At 51.1% G+C, this 12,663-nt stretch overlaps 1 protein-coding gene across 10 annotated transcripts in view; it reads right to left on the reverse strand.

Moving 5' to 3' along the window:
* Window positions 1–43: 43 nt before the first annotated feature.
* TMEM94 (transmembrane protein 94) overlaps window positions 44–12,663 on the reverse strand; it is a 52,066-nt gene continuing 39,446 nt past the window's right edge. For 6 of the 10 annotated variants that reach the window (XM_043964726.1, XM_043964723.1, XM_043964718.1 and 3 more), the window contains 22 exons: window positions 12,525–12,581; window positions 12,081–12,185; window positions 11,380–11,544; window positions 10,946–11,155; window positions 9,960–10,269; window positions 9,262–9,435; window positions 8,294–8,396; window positions 7,983–8,200; window positions 7,056–7,237; window positions 6,822–6,960; window positions 6,429–6,544; window positions 6,093–6,192; window positions 4,123–4,231; window positions 3,627–3,816; window positions 3,259–3,336; window positions 2,901–2,986; window positions 2,525–2,606; window positions 1,984–2,132; window positions 1,723–1,817; window positions 1,503–1,596; window positions 1,094–1,264; window positions 44–938 (listed from right to left, as the gene is read on the reverse strand). In XM_043964726.1, coding sequence (XP_043820661.1) covers window positions 866–938; window positions 1,094–1,264; window positions 1,503–1,596; window positions 1,723–1,817; window positions 1,984–2,132; window positions 2,525–2,606; window positions 2,901–2,986; window positions 3,259–3,336; window positions 3,627–3,816; window positions 4,123–4,231; window positions 6,093–6,192; window positions 6,429–6,544; window positions 6,822–6,960; window positions 7,056–7,237; window positions 7,983–8,200; window positions 8,294–8,396; window positions 9,262–9,435; window positions 9,960–10,269; window positions 10,946–11,155; window positions 11,380–11,544; window positions 12,081–12,185; window positions 12,525–12,581 — 3,006 coding nt within the window. In that variant the 3' untranslated portion in view covers window positions 44–865. The remainder of the gene's footprint in view (window positions 939–1,093; window positions 1,265–1,502; window positions 1,597–1,722; window positions 1,818–1,983; window positions 2,133–2,524; window positions 2,607–2,900; window positions 2,987–3,258; window positions 3,337–3,626; window positions 3,817–4,122; window positions 4,232–6,092; window positions 6,193–6,428; window positions 6,545–6,821; window positions 6,961–7,055; window positions 7,238–7,982; window positions 8,201–8,293; window positions 8,397–9,261; window positions 9,436–9,959; window positions 10,270–10,945; window positions 11,156–11,379; window positions 11,545–12,080; window positions 12,186–12,524; window positions 12,582–12,663) is intronic. The other 4 variants (XM_043964720.1, XM_043964722.1, XM_043964721.1 and 1 more) reach the window with 4 other exon arrangements.

Below are 12,663 nucleotides of genomic sequence, written 5' to 3' on the forward strand. Positions count from 1 at the left end.
CTGGTACCTCTCTGCTTCCCCTGAGATACTAGCCAGTCACAGAACCAATTTACAAGTTTTAATACAAATGGAGTTTTTACATTCGTCTCCAAAAGGCTCATTTCTGATAGAAAATATACACCAGTAAAAACACTCTCACATAGGAAAGACATTGGAGGAAGGGCCGGGAACCCTGCCTGCAGTGGCATCCAGCTGTTAAGGATGTGGCCAGGGCTGCTCTCCATCTTCAGTCCCAGAGAAAGGAAGGCAGGAACTGCAGGCTCCTCTGTGAAAGTTTGGGGAGGGCGGGGGGGGGGGGGGGGGGACGAAGGCTCAGAAGCTGTGCCCCAGCCCTGGAAAGACAAGAGTAAGGGAGGGGCCTGTGGCTACTGTCTTCTGTGGAGTCGGGACGGAAAGATGAGGCCAAAACCGCCCCTGCATTGACTATCATCACCCCCTAAGGGGGAGCTTGGGGTAATTGCTTAGGTGGGGCAGAAGCCTCCTAAAGTCTGGGTCTGCCATACGGCTCAGGTGAGGGGCCCTTTCTGCAAAGGTGCATTTCATTCAAAGGCACCCCAGGCTGGTTTCAGAAAAGGCTGAAACTGGCTGAGCCCCTGCTGGGCTCAAGGACTCCTCCAAAAGCATGTGGCAAGGGGAGGAATGGAAGACTAGGGTCTAGTAGGAACCAGGCAGGAAGGCTAGGCCCCAGGCCCTGATCACTCCTCCTACTCCATGTTAGTTTAAAGGGCCCAAGGACCATCTCTCCAGCAGTTACAACCTGAATCCCCAAACATCCAAGTAATGGTGGGGGGTGGAGGGGACAGGCAGAAGGTCCCCAGGAAGGTTAGCATGGCTAGGCCGGAGGGACATGATTGCATCCAGCAGCTCAAAAAGGGGAGTTCATGCCAAGTTTAGTTTCAAACTGTAGTTTCTGCCTCTTCTGGTATCGGACCCGGACCCTGATGGCACAAGAGGAAGAGAGGGTTAGGACAAAGAAGGGGAACAAGGAAAGAGGTGGGTTGAGTGGCAAGCAGCAGGCTCAGTTGTTCTTCCATCATGGGCCATAAAGAGCCAATTTGGCAAACAGTGATCTTGGCCCTGTCTTGTTCCTCACCGTATTTCATGCAACTTGACGATTTCATTGGTGACGACCACAAGGATGAGGGAAAGGCAGCCCAGGAGCCAGGTTATCAAGGGCACGTCTGCCAGACCAAAGTTGATACTGCTGTCCCTGTTTGTCCAGAGCTGCAAGTCCACAGCTATCTGCACGAGCTGCCCCAGTAGCCTGAGAAAGGGGGAATCAGAGATGTAGAGCTGTGAGGTGAAATCCTCTCCAGCTCCTCCAGTCTTTCACTGGGTAAGAGCTGGTTATCAGTGCCTGTTTGACCCCAGAAATCACAAATGTGCCCCTCTAACTGACTCAGACCCGGAGTGCTGATCCAGAACCCAATTCCCAACTTCTAACACAACCCTCAAGGAGGCACTCGACCAAACCACTCTGCCCCAAAGCTGGAGGTACTCACACCACAGGCACTGTTATGGTCCACCAGAGATTGGAGAAGGGGCTCTTTCTCCACAAGGGCTTGGTGCGATGCACGTGGGTGATAGAAATGAACACTGTTGGGGGGAGGGATGACAAATGAGCCTCAGAACCCCCACTAGCTGGGGTTACTTACTATCAGCCCTCATCTGAGAGTATTGGAGGGACCGGGCCAAAAGCTTTCAGAGGCCAGGGACACTCACCAGTGTGGAGGACAATCAGGGCAGCTGTGAGTTTCTGAGCCAGCAAGAGACCATTGGCCAGCTCTTTAAACCAATCTGGAGCCATCTCGGTTTCACTGCCAAATCAGAAGAGGGAAGCACAGGTACAAACCAGGACAAAGGAGGCAGGTAATAAGGTGTAAAAAAGGCAAAATGGGAGACAGAGTTCTCAGAGGGTAAAGGAGCAGCCCTTCACAGGAAGGGTTACCAGTAATGTAGGGGGGGGTCAGTGGTGGGGCCTACCTGCGCAGCATGATAGACGAACAGTTAGTAAGGTTTCGGGCCTGGGCACTGTCACAAAAACTCTGCAGGACGAAGCCAAAGCAGATGAGGCCCGAGCCAATGGTCAGGCTAAACTTGAGCAAGAAGCAGAGGAGAAAGTAGTGCTGGGTCTGTGGGAGAAGACGGGCCATCATTCACAGGAGACAGAACCACTCCAATCAGCCAACCCCACCCTTTCCTGCCCAGCCCGGGGCCAATTCAAGGCAAGAAACAGTCTGCCAAGAACATCCTAAGTGTCTTCTATGACAGCTGAGGGCTGAGGATGAAGAGTGTAAGAGTATCCGATATCCATTCCCCCTATGTCACACACTTGGTGATGTAGGGGGTCAGTTAGGCACTAACTGATCCCTCCAACCCCCCCCCCCGACCCCAGCAAAGATTTCCTTATCCCCAGATGCCTCCAGGTTTGTCCAAGCTACTCTACACCATCACCACCACTGAGGGCTGAGGAGACACAGGAATCGATTGAAATCAAGTGCAAAGCGGGTATTGCCTCACCTACCTTCTTGGGAATGGAGAGAAGATTCTTCCCTGTAGCTACAGACATGACAGAGCTGTGTGGAGGCTTCCCTAGAAGGGAGACACTGCAAAGTGGACAGCAAGGTCAGGGGATGGCTTGCTCCTTGGAGCTCCACTTCACAAGACCAAGCCAAATCCTCTGGGAGGAAAGGGACACTCACCATCCCCACCTGGATTGGCTCCAGGGTATCCCATAAGGGGAGAGAGGAGTAGGCCATGAAGCACCAGGAAGATAGGGGGAGGAAATGGGAAAGAAGTTCCCAAAGGACCGTGCACACGTGCCCCAGAGGAGCTGCACCATGCATGGTTCTCCCTGGGCAGCACTCAGCCCCACTCTGGGATGCCACATGGCTTCTCACCTTAGAAGGGGGTAGCAGAAACAGGACAGCCACAGGATGTCGGTGGTGCCCAGGAGGGGTGGCAACTGTACCAGGCAAGAAAGGAACTAGATGGAGGAAAATCATCCAGAAGCAAAGATTAAAGAACTGAAACAAGGGATGAACCTTCAGGATCTGTGGCGTTACCGCATCACTACCCCATCATAAGCAGGCTGGCCTGCTCTTCCTGGCTATAACGGGGAGCTCAGAGGAGTTCAAAGTACTTCAGCAGGCTCCCACCCTTACCTGAACTCCTCACTCCCACAACTGTCCCTCCTCAGCCCTCTATTTTTCTCCAGGGGGGCAGAGGGGCAATACCTGCTGCCTTGCCCAACCTCACCTGGATAACCACTAGAGTCAGTTGGCATTGCAGCAGGAAGAGGAAGCACTTGCGGATGCCATAGGTAGCATGGCGGGCCTGCAGAGATAATCAGACCAGATCTGTCAGTGGGAAGAACTGAGAGAAATGATAGGTATGGGAATCGGTCATTACTTCAGCTGGACCACCCTTACCTACCATCTGTGTCCTGGTTCCCAGGCTCACCCTAGGGCTCCTCTGGACACATGGCGGAAAACCTGAACCAAGCGCCCACAGGCCAATTGTCCCTGGCACTCAGATTCCATGAAAACTTAACCAACACCAGCTATGTTCAAGGCGCTATGCTAGGTCCTAAAGGGAAGGTCTCTGTGCTTGGTCAAGGACCTCACCTGCTCGATGAGCCGGATGATACTGATGCTCTCTTCCTGCCGAAAGGACATTGAGCAAGCCAGGCTGTTGAGCTGCCCTGAGAGATGCAGGGGAGAAAGGCCGTCTGAGGCCTGGGCCATGCTGGTGCTGGTGGCATAGCCGAAGGTCTCCCAGGAACAGCGGGATGGATACAGGGGATCCAGGGCAATGCTGCTTAGTGGAAGGGAGAAAGAAAACGTCAGGTCCATCCTGCAGAGATTTGCTGTTTCCTAGATAGATTTTGGGCCTAGACCCTTTGCTCTCATTCTCTGACTGGCCACTCAAAGTACTAGTGGGTGCAATCCAAGAACAGCCCTGAGACATGAAGTGGGAGAGCACAGATGAGAGCAGGCACATTCCTGTCACTTCTAACACTGCCTCTCTTGCCATCACCACCAACCCAACCCACTTGTGGTCTCCCTTGCAGACAGGGGCCAACCCTTGGGGTCATGTCCCAGAGTTCTGGCTCATCCAGACCTGATGTCACTCTGCAAGAAGAGGCAGCTATTGCGCAGGTTGGCAGAACTGCCCAAGCAGCACGTCACCTCTCCATACTCTTGCATGATCTTAATCATCTCACACATGGCTGAAGAAAAACAGAGTAGGAAGAGACGATCAACAATAGAGGAGAGAGTCAACAATAGATACAAGAGACTCATTCGCAAAACTCAGCACTGGATGGTATGACATTCATTCAAGATGCGCTCTTCTACCCCTGGGTCAGAAACTCACTGCAGCTCACACTTACTATATATACCCCTACTAACCATATTACCATATTGACTTTCCGACTCACAGGATTCCAAGTTCTAATGACTTACAGCCGTCATAACACAATCCCACCCCCACCCAGAAAAAAGACCCAGTGAGCAAGACCCCTGCTGGATGATCACAGTTCACATTCTCCCCACAGACAGAAACCTAGAAAAGAGGGTTCAACAAGATGGCTTTGAGCTAAGGGCCATCTTCAAAATATAGGAGCCAGACAAACTTATTAAATAAGGCACCTTTTAAAAACTGCTTTCTGATGGTCAAAGAGAGTATAAAGAAGAGGGAGGAAAACCAAATTAATAAAATTGAAAGTGAACAAGGTGAAATCACAATAAATAAAAAACTTATCAGATCCTACTATACACACATGACAGCACAACTGAGGCTTATTGACAAAAATGTAAAATATGAAATTTGCAGAACATCAAACAGAAATCTTGAACGGTTCAATTTCCAAAAGAAAAAAAGAAACTGAATTAATTGTAAGGAAACTATGGGGGGAGGCAAGGGAGTCCCTGGTCTAGATAAAGAATTCTATCACACCTCAAAGAATAATTAATACCTATAACTATGGAATATATTCTCAGAAAGTGAAAAGGAAGATACTCTCCCCCAACTCCTTTAATGACACAAATGTAGTCCCTATATGAAATGGTCAGATCGGCTTTGATTCTTTTTTTTTTTTCATGTGTACAACCAGGAAGCAGCTTCAGGATATCACTGCAGCTTGAGACTTAACCTCATTGGAATTTTTCCTCAATAAGGAAAACTCCTTCCTTTATCAAACCAGCATGAGGAATACCAGAGGGATCCAAAGCAAAAAGAAGAAAGCTTGGTAGGGTGAGGGGGAGGAGAGGCTGGTCAGCTTCCTTTCCTGAGCTATCCTGCTGAGAAGGAAGATGGAGGAAAGGAGGGTCCTTTCATCCTACATCAGAAACAATGCTGGAGAGCGACAGCTGTCTAGGGAAATAGAGTGTTAGCTTTCTTTGGCAAAAGGGGACCCTCCACAGGTTATAGTTTAGAACAGACTTCAGTGGAGACTATTCCTTGGGGGGAGGAAATCAAAGACAAGAAAGAGACTGCCCCATCACTCCAGCTGTTGTAGCAGGTGTGTATCCTACTCAGTGGGTATGGGGCCAGGAAGCCCATAGGATGTGAAAACGGCACACTGGCCAGAGGCACCTGCATGAGCTCAGTGTGTCTGTTGGTGAGTGGAGACAATGAGATACAGTACACAGACATGGCCAGAAACTTGATTTCCTGCACTTCCCTGTGCCTAGTGGCCTTGCCATCACCCTGGGTGGGAGGCCACAGGCCTAAGGACTGGCTCATCCAAGGGAGGCAGGAGGAGGTGCAGGCCCTCCAACAGACTCGGCCATACATCTAGCAGGTGTAGAGCCCGTTCAACACCTGACGTGTCCAATAAGAATTCCAATGCACCAAAAGACCTGTATGGTCATTTTTTACCATCTAATGATTAGTCAAAAATAGGAGGTGTTCTGATGAAATCTCTAGGAACTATAGTCACCTAGCCCCCCAGAATTTACTGAGACCTGCGCTAGCTTTCTCCAGACCCTAGTAAGAAGAACTACAACACCAGAAGGACTTGGGCTGAGGGGTCTGACTCCTTCTCCCCTGAGGGAGGCAGCCTGAGCTGCCCTAGCAACAAGACTCACTTTCAGGGGTGCAGTCAGTGAAGAGGGGCACCAGCAGAGGAACATTGTCGATGTTCTGTAAGTGTGGCCGTACTTGGTGGATACCCCGGGGCAGCTTGGCCTGCAAGGTACAGAGATATAAATCGGTCCAGGTTGGGGCACTGAGTGAATGAGTGAGATTCCTCCATTCTCTGTGTCCCCAACAAGATCCAGGACTCTCCCCACGCCTTGGAGCCTGCCGTACAAGGGGTGCAATTTACAGGGGCCTGGAAGCATGTGGGGAGATTATGGGGTATGGGAGGCAGGGTACCCCCTCCTACCCAGGACAGTCCACATGGGCCAGCCTAGCTACCCTACCCGGTTGCAGTCCTCTAAGAAGCTGGGGATGTCACTGTCGGTAGGTTGGAAGCTGATGAGGTCTGAGTGGCCCTCCTCCTCCATAAGCAGCAGCCCTTCAGCATCATCCCGGGATACTGCAAGGACAGAACCAAGTCACTGCGAGCTGAAAGCTGCAGTTTTCTTGCACCCTTTCTTTCCCACATCGCTAATAACCAGAGCTTCCTGCAAGAGGTTCAGAACTTCATAACTGGAAGTCCCCTCTTCCCTTCTGGAGGACAGCTTTTGTCAGAGGAGAAAAGTCAGAACAGAGCCACTTTAACAGGGACAGCTACCCCAAAGAGAAAAGACCTCTGGATCCCCACCCCTCCTCTGTCCCTCCCCCACTGCAAACCCACGAGGTGATGTCCTCACCCTGATTGAGGTCATCATGCAAGGAACCTGCATGACTGGGGCTAGAAGGTGGAATCTCTGAGCCGGGAACATCACCATTTGGTGTGAGGGAGATGTGGCAATTCCAACCTGTCTCAAGGCCCATCTTTTCTGCAAACACCTGAGGAAGAGGCGATAGGAATGAATAGAGAAACAGAGGCAAGGAAGAAGCCAGCTCCCCTCAGGTTGCTGAAGGTGGGGAAAGGCTGGTCTCACCTTGCTCTTGAGCTCATCCTCCAGGGAGAAGTAAACAAAGCGGATGCAGGCATTGACCAGCCCGTCGATGAGGCGCACGATGTCCAGACGGGCCTGGTACTGGGAGGACACCATGCCCATGAAGATCTGGCCGCTCAGAGCTTGCATGCAATCCTCCTTCTCCATCACTTCACCGATCCCTTCTTCAGGCAGCACAGCCAATGCATGCAGCCCAGACAAGATACAGCCACAATATGCAAATATCACAAGACCCAGATGGGAAATCACACACATGGGATTGCCACACAAATAAATACAGGCATTCAGGGGATCATGGACATAGCAAGTACAAAGGTAAGTCGACATCAGCAGACACACACACATACACACACACGTACACAAGTAAGATAGAAGAAAAAAGACAATAAAAGACACCCATCAGTCAACAAGTTGTGGGGACATAGGTATCTACCTGACTAAAATCCTCTCCCCCATGTTAGCCCTATACACTCAAACTGCTTAATTCCCAAGTTCCTGGGTGCAAGAGACTCCATGAGGAGGTCAAGAAAGAAAGGAGTATCTGTCCTGTGAGAGGCTCTGGTCAGGCAGGGGACAGAAAGCTGGCCCTCACACATCAAGAGCTAAAAGGGAACCGAGAAATCAGTCCAACCCCTTAATCTTACAGATTGGGATACTGAGTGGCAGATGGGTGAAAGGTCTTGCCACTTACACACGACAAAGACAGGATCTGAGCCAGGTCTATCAGACCCCAAATCCATTACACCACACTAACAGAATGAAGGTAGACAAGTGCCTGGATGCTCTCTGAGCCTCCCCCAGCCTTGAAGGCTCCCCTCTGGACCAACGGGCCAGGCCAGTGACAATGATTGGCTCAGGCTACTCCTAGGAGGGAAATCAAAGAGAAGGCCCCGAGGCTTCTGAGGGTACCGTCAGAGCTCCAGCTGTTGCGGCGGGTATTTTGCTTGATGGGTATGGTGCCAGGAAGCTCACAGGAGGTGCAGATGGCATTGTGGCCAGGCACCTGCATGAGCTCAATGCACTTGCCATTGAGCTGAGAGGACAAAGCACAGTGCATGGGCTTGTAGGCAAAGGCAGAGCAGTAGCCTGAGAGGCAGGCTCGCTGGTAGAAATCTAGCACTTTCTTTCTGTCAGGGAAAGAGAAGAGAAGAGAATGAGTCCAGCTGTCAGGGCAGCAGGGCTGGCTGCTCCTAATCCCACAGGGGCCCTCAGACACCCACCTGTCTGAGCCAGAGAGCGGGTAGATGTCTGCTCCATCCCAGAAGTCTGTGCAGGCCTCCAGGACCACATCAGCTGTACCATGGGACAGCATCTGCTCAGTGCCTGTGACAGACGGGGCCAAGACTTCAAAACAAGCTCCAAACTACAAAAATTCAACCCTCCCCAGCCACCTCTGACATCTTGGGCCCCATGTTCTTAAATTACTGACATCAAAGAGCCTGAGGGAAAAGCAGAGGCCAAGCAGCTCCATCATCCAAAAGCACTTCTGAAGCTCCTGGCTGCAGGGAACTTAGCAACACCCAAGATAATTCTACATCAGGCAGTGAGCACTAGTTACTTACCCAGGTCTCACATTCTCCACTTTTGAAGAAAAACAGCAAGACTGGGATCTAAAAACCTCTAGCCAGGCAAAGGTTAGAAACCTCATGCCCCTCACACCCTAAGCTCTGAGCACGAAGACAAATAACTCCCCCAATCTTCTCTCACCCCTCAGTGCTCCTTACTGCTCCTTCAGGAAAGCCCCCTTGAAACAACGGCACTGTCTTAGTGGAAACTGTTGACTGGGCCTATGTCTTTGGGGGATCCCACAGAAGGTTCTCCTCTAGATTTCCAATGAGATCCTCAAAATTTGAGCTGTTGGAGTAGATGTACATCTTGACAGGTAAAGCTCCACAAAGCTCCAGCAAGCTAAGCTTTGTAACTAATCCCAAAGCCTACCCAATTCTTGCCATGGACAGATACTGGGGAATCCAGATGTGTATCTCCCCTTCCCTCCCTATAAATAGGCAACAATGGCCAGAGCTTCTTTTCCACCAGTTGCTTAGGTGACCAGGAGCAGTAAGATAGGCTGCGGGGTCCCAGGGAAGGCCATCATCTCCTTTCTGGTAAAAGGCTTGGAGTATTTGGACCCTACTTCCCACCTCAAGGATGATTTGGCTTGGGGACATAATGGGATAGAAAGGCTTACTGGTGGTTGTGTCCTTGATAAAGAGGCTGATCATATGGCTCAGTGGTGGGCGTCGCTTGGTGACACGGGACAGTTTTCCCAAGGCCGTCTCCTTCACCATCTCAGCGCTGGGAAGACGATAGAGTGCTAAGTGGTTTTCCTGTTTGAAGAGCTCTTTGGCACCAGGAGTGAAGCCTATGATAGGTTGAGAGGAAAAAGAAAAGAGGATCAGGGCCTCCAGAAAAGGACCTCAGGCACACTTTTCTCCCCAAAGCCTGTCTGGGCTGAACACACCTATCTTCCTGTCCTATCTCTAGACTGGGTCACATTGATCTGATCATGTAGCAGGGGCAACTTAAAAGCAAAGGAACAGAAGGTGGATTTCTGTTCACTTTGTCATACGAATGAGACTCAAATAGTATACAAATATTAAGACTGTTTGGGGATCAATAGCTCAGGGATCTTTACTTTTTTTTTTTTTTGGTGAGGCAATTGGGGTTAAGTGACTTGCCCAGGGTCACACAGCTAGTAAGTGTCAAGTGTCTGCACCTGGATTTGAACTCAGGTACTTCTGACCCCAGGGCCGGTGCTACTCAGGGATCTTTAGACAGACGAGCGGCAAGGCCATACCCATTTCAGCTAGCTCCCAAGGTTAATGTCTATTCCCTTATCACTTGGGCGTGCCCAGTCCCTGCCAGTAGAATGGGCAGGCTCTATACCAATGAGTCGGGCAAGCTCGCAGAGCCCCCAGGGCACATGGACAGGCAGCACGGCACTGTGGCTCTCCTGGAGCGCAATGTTACAGAGGTGGTCGGAGAAGCGGCAGAGGCGATCAGTGACACTGGCGTTGCACAGGTTTAGCAGGACATTGAGGCCAAGAGGCTTGAGGGAGGTGAGGTGCAGCTGCCAATTGGAGTCATCAAACTGGATGCAGGAGGGGTTCTGCTGGTCCTGAGACAGGCTCAGCATCTCCAGGTGGTAGTCACACACAAAGTCCTCTGCCTCGCAGGCGTCCCCTTCACTCACAGCCTGCATTGAATAGTGAAAGCAGGAGAGGAGGGAGGGAGGGAAACACAGCTGTCAGTCTGGCAGAGACAAAGGTGAGGCTGCTCCAGGCCCCACCCTCCTCCTAGGCTTGAGGGAAGGGGATTCTCAGGATTCTATCAGTCAGCCAAAGCTCAAGACCTCCCTGTGTAAGAGGCAGCCTGAGGGAGCAAAGGGAGTTCAGGGATCTTCCTTCCTCAATCATCCCCTCCATGTTTCCCTCTTTGCCTCTTCCAATCCTGCCCTCTGAATCTCAAGGAAGATAGAAAAAACCAAAGGAGAAAGGTGTGAAATGAGCTAGGGCAGGAGAGGAGATAAGGAAAAAGTGACAAAGATAAGGGAAAGTTCAAAGATATTCTTTCGCTTGGGAAAAAAGGCTTTAGGGGGACCCATTGGCATCTTTTCCCTGCAGAACTATAAGAAGGGTCCAGGGAGCCCCAAGTCTCTCCAATAAGGACCAGCAAGGAAGAACAGAGCTTTATTACAAAAGAATTTTAGGTTAGTGATGGGAGGAATCGGCATCTGATTCTTCAGGACTGAGAGAAAGTGACACTAGAGAGAGCTCCTCTTCTGCAGGTGTTTCAGAAACCCTGACATTATCTGGGTGGCCAGAGGAGCAAGGGACAGGACTCAATTCCCCTCTCCCTCTTTCTCCACTCACCTTGAATGGCTCATCCTCCCCCGCCTCAATGTCCTTGCTGAAGCTCACATTGGAGCCAGAGGGATGTTTATTGCGCCCATGCAGCTTTCGGTGAGGATGAGGTTCAGGGGGTTTGGGGCCATCCCCAGGCCAGTCACCCCTCTCCTGCTCATTGGAGAAGTGCAAGGTGTCACTCAAGGGACCGGACAGCAAAGCATCACGCTCATGGGGCTAAGGAGAATGTGAAGAGGGAGGGCTGAGAGAGAGGTGCCAGGGACTCCCTGCCCTTTTCCCATTCACTGGGGAAGAGGGCTGTTCCCTCTAGTGTTTTTACCCTCCTCCATCCTCCCATGGGGCCACAGTCACTGCCTCCAGTCAATTTCCACCCTCCCTGAGACCACTGGCCAGGTTCCAGGGGCTAAACAGCCTGGCCCAAATTTGGGCCTAGGCCGTACCTCCTCCTCTACCTCAGGGTGGCAGAAGGAGCGGGTAGACAGGTCATCAGTCAGGTCTTCATGGCTGCTGTGAGGTGGTTCCATCTTCCCACTGAAGAACAGGACAGTCTCAGGGCTCGGATTGGGCCAGGACAGGATCCCTTGCTTGTCCACACAGCACAGGACCTGTGGTAGGAAGGGGTCTGATGAGGTGAGTGCCTGATGCTCCCCCTGCCTATACATGGGACCTCTGAGTAGCAGAAGATGGGAAGAAGTATCTTTCTGTATCTGGGCATGAGCTGGCCTGGAGACCTGCAGTTCAAAAGGGAACTCCGGGGGGGGGGGGGGGAAGGAATAGAGAAGTATCAGTCTAAAGCAAAGCTTCTCTGGTCTGGGGGCAGAAAACATAGGTGGTGCAATGGCAAGAGCGCTGGACCTAGAGTCAAGGAGATCCAGGTTCAAATCCTGCCTCAGATATTTCCTAGATGTGTGAATGTAGGCACATCATGTAACCTCTGCCTGCCTCAGTTTCCTTATCTGTAAAATGGGGATAATAACAGCACCTCCCTCCCAAGGTTGTTGTGAGGATCAAATGAGAGAATATTTGTAACTGTTATTACTATTGTTATCAGAAGACTGGAGCCTCTCCCTCCAAGCGTAGGGTTCCTATAGCACCCCACCCTCATTGCAGCCCTTCGGGGCCTCTCTTTTCTGATCCTCACCGTTACAGAGCCCAAGCTATGCAGCAAGCTAGAGCTGTAGCTCAGTGTCGATGACTTTCCTTGGATCACCCTGAGGAAGTGACCCCAGATGCAGCGAAGCATTTCCTAGTAGGAAGAGAGGACACTGTGAGGACCATGAAGATTTGGGGCCTCAGATTTTGGGGGATCAAACCTAGAGCTCAAAGGGAGTATTCCGGGGGTGGGGGAGGAGAAGTATCAGTTTAAAGCAGAGCTTCTCTGGTCTAGGGGCAGAAAACAGACAGTCTGCTAGGGAAAGGGGCTCAGATTCAGGCCACACAAGAAAGGAACTGTTGGCTACAGAAGCCAGAGCAGGCCCATCAAGGTCAGGAAAGGGCAGAAGAAGGAAGGGCAGAAGTTTCCCTGATTTAGGGGAGGGAACAACACAAGAAAATAAGAACACGATCACCAAGTCAGCTGGCAGACCTGAGAGGAGACCACTTCTGTGTAGCTGCTGAGAGTATCTTCTGAAAACTTGGCCAACTAGATCAAGAAATGAGAGCTATTATCAGTGAAACAGAAAGGATCCATTCAAGCAGGAGTTGGTGCTGACAGCAATGAGAGC

The sequence above is a fragment of the Dromiciops gliroides genome, chromosome 4 (assembly GCF_019393635.1).
Source record: "Dromiciops gliroides isolate mDroGli1 chromosome 4, mDroGli1.pri, whole genome shotgun sequence".
In the NCBI taxonomy this organism is placed as follows: Eukaryota; Metazoa; Chordata; class Mammalia; order Microbiotheria; family Microbiotheriidae; genus Dromiciops; species Dromiciops gliroides.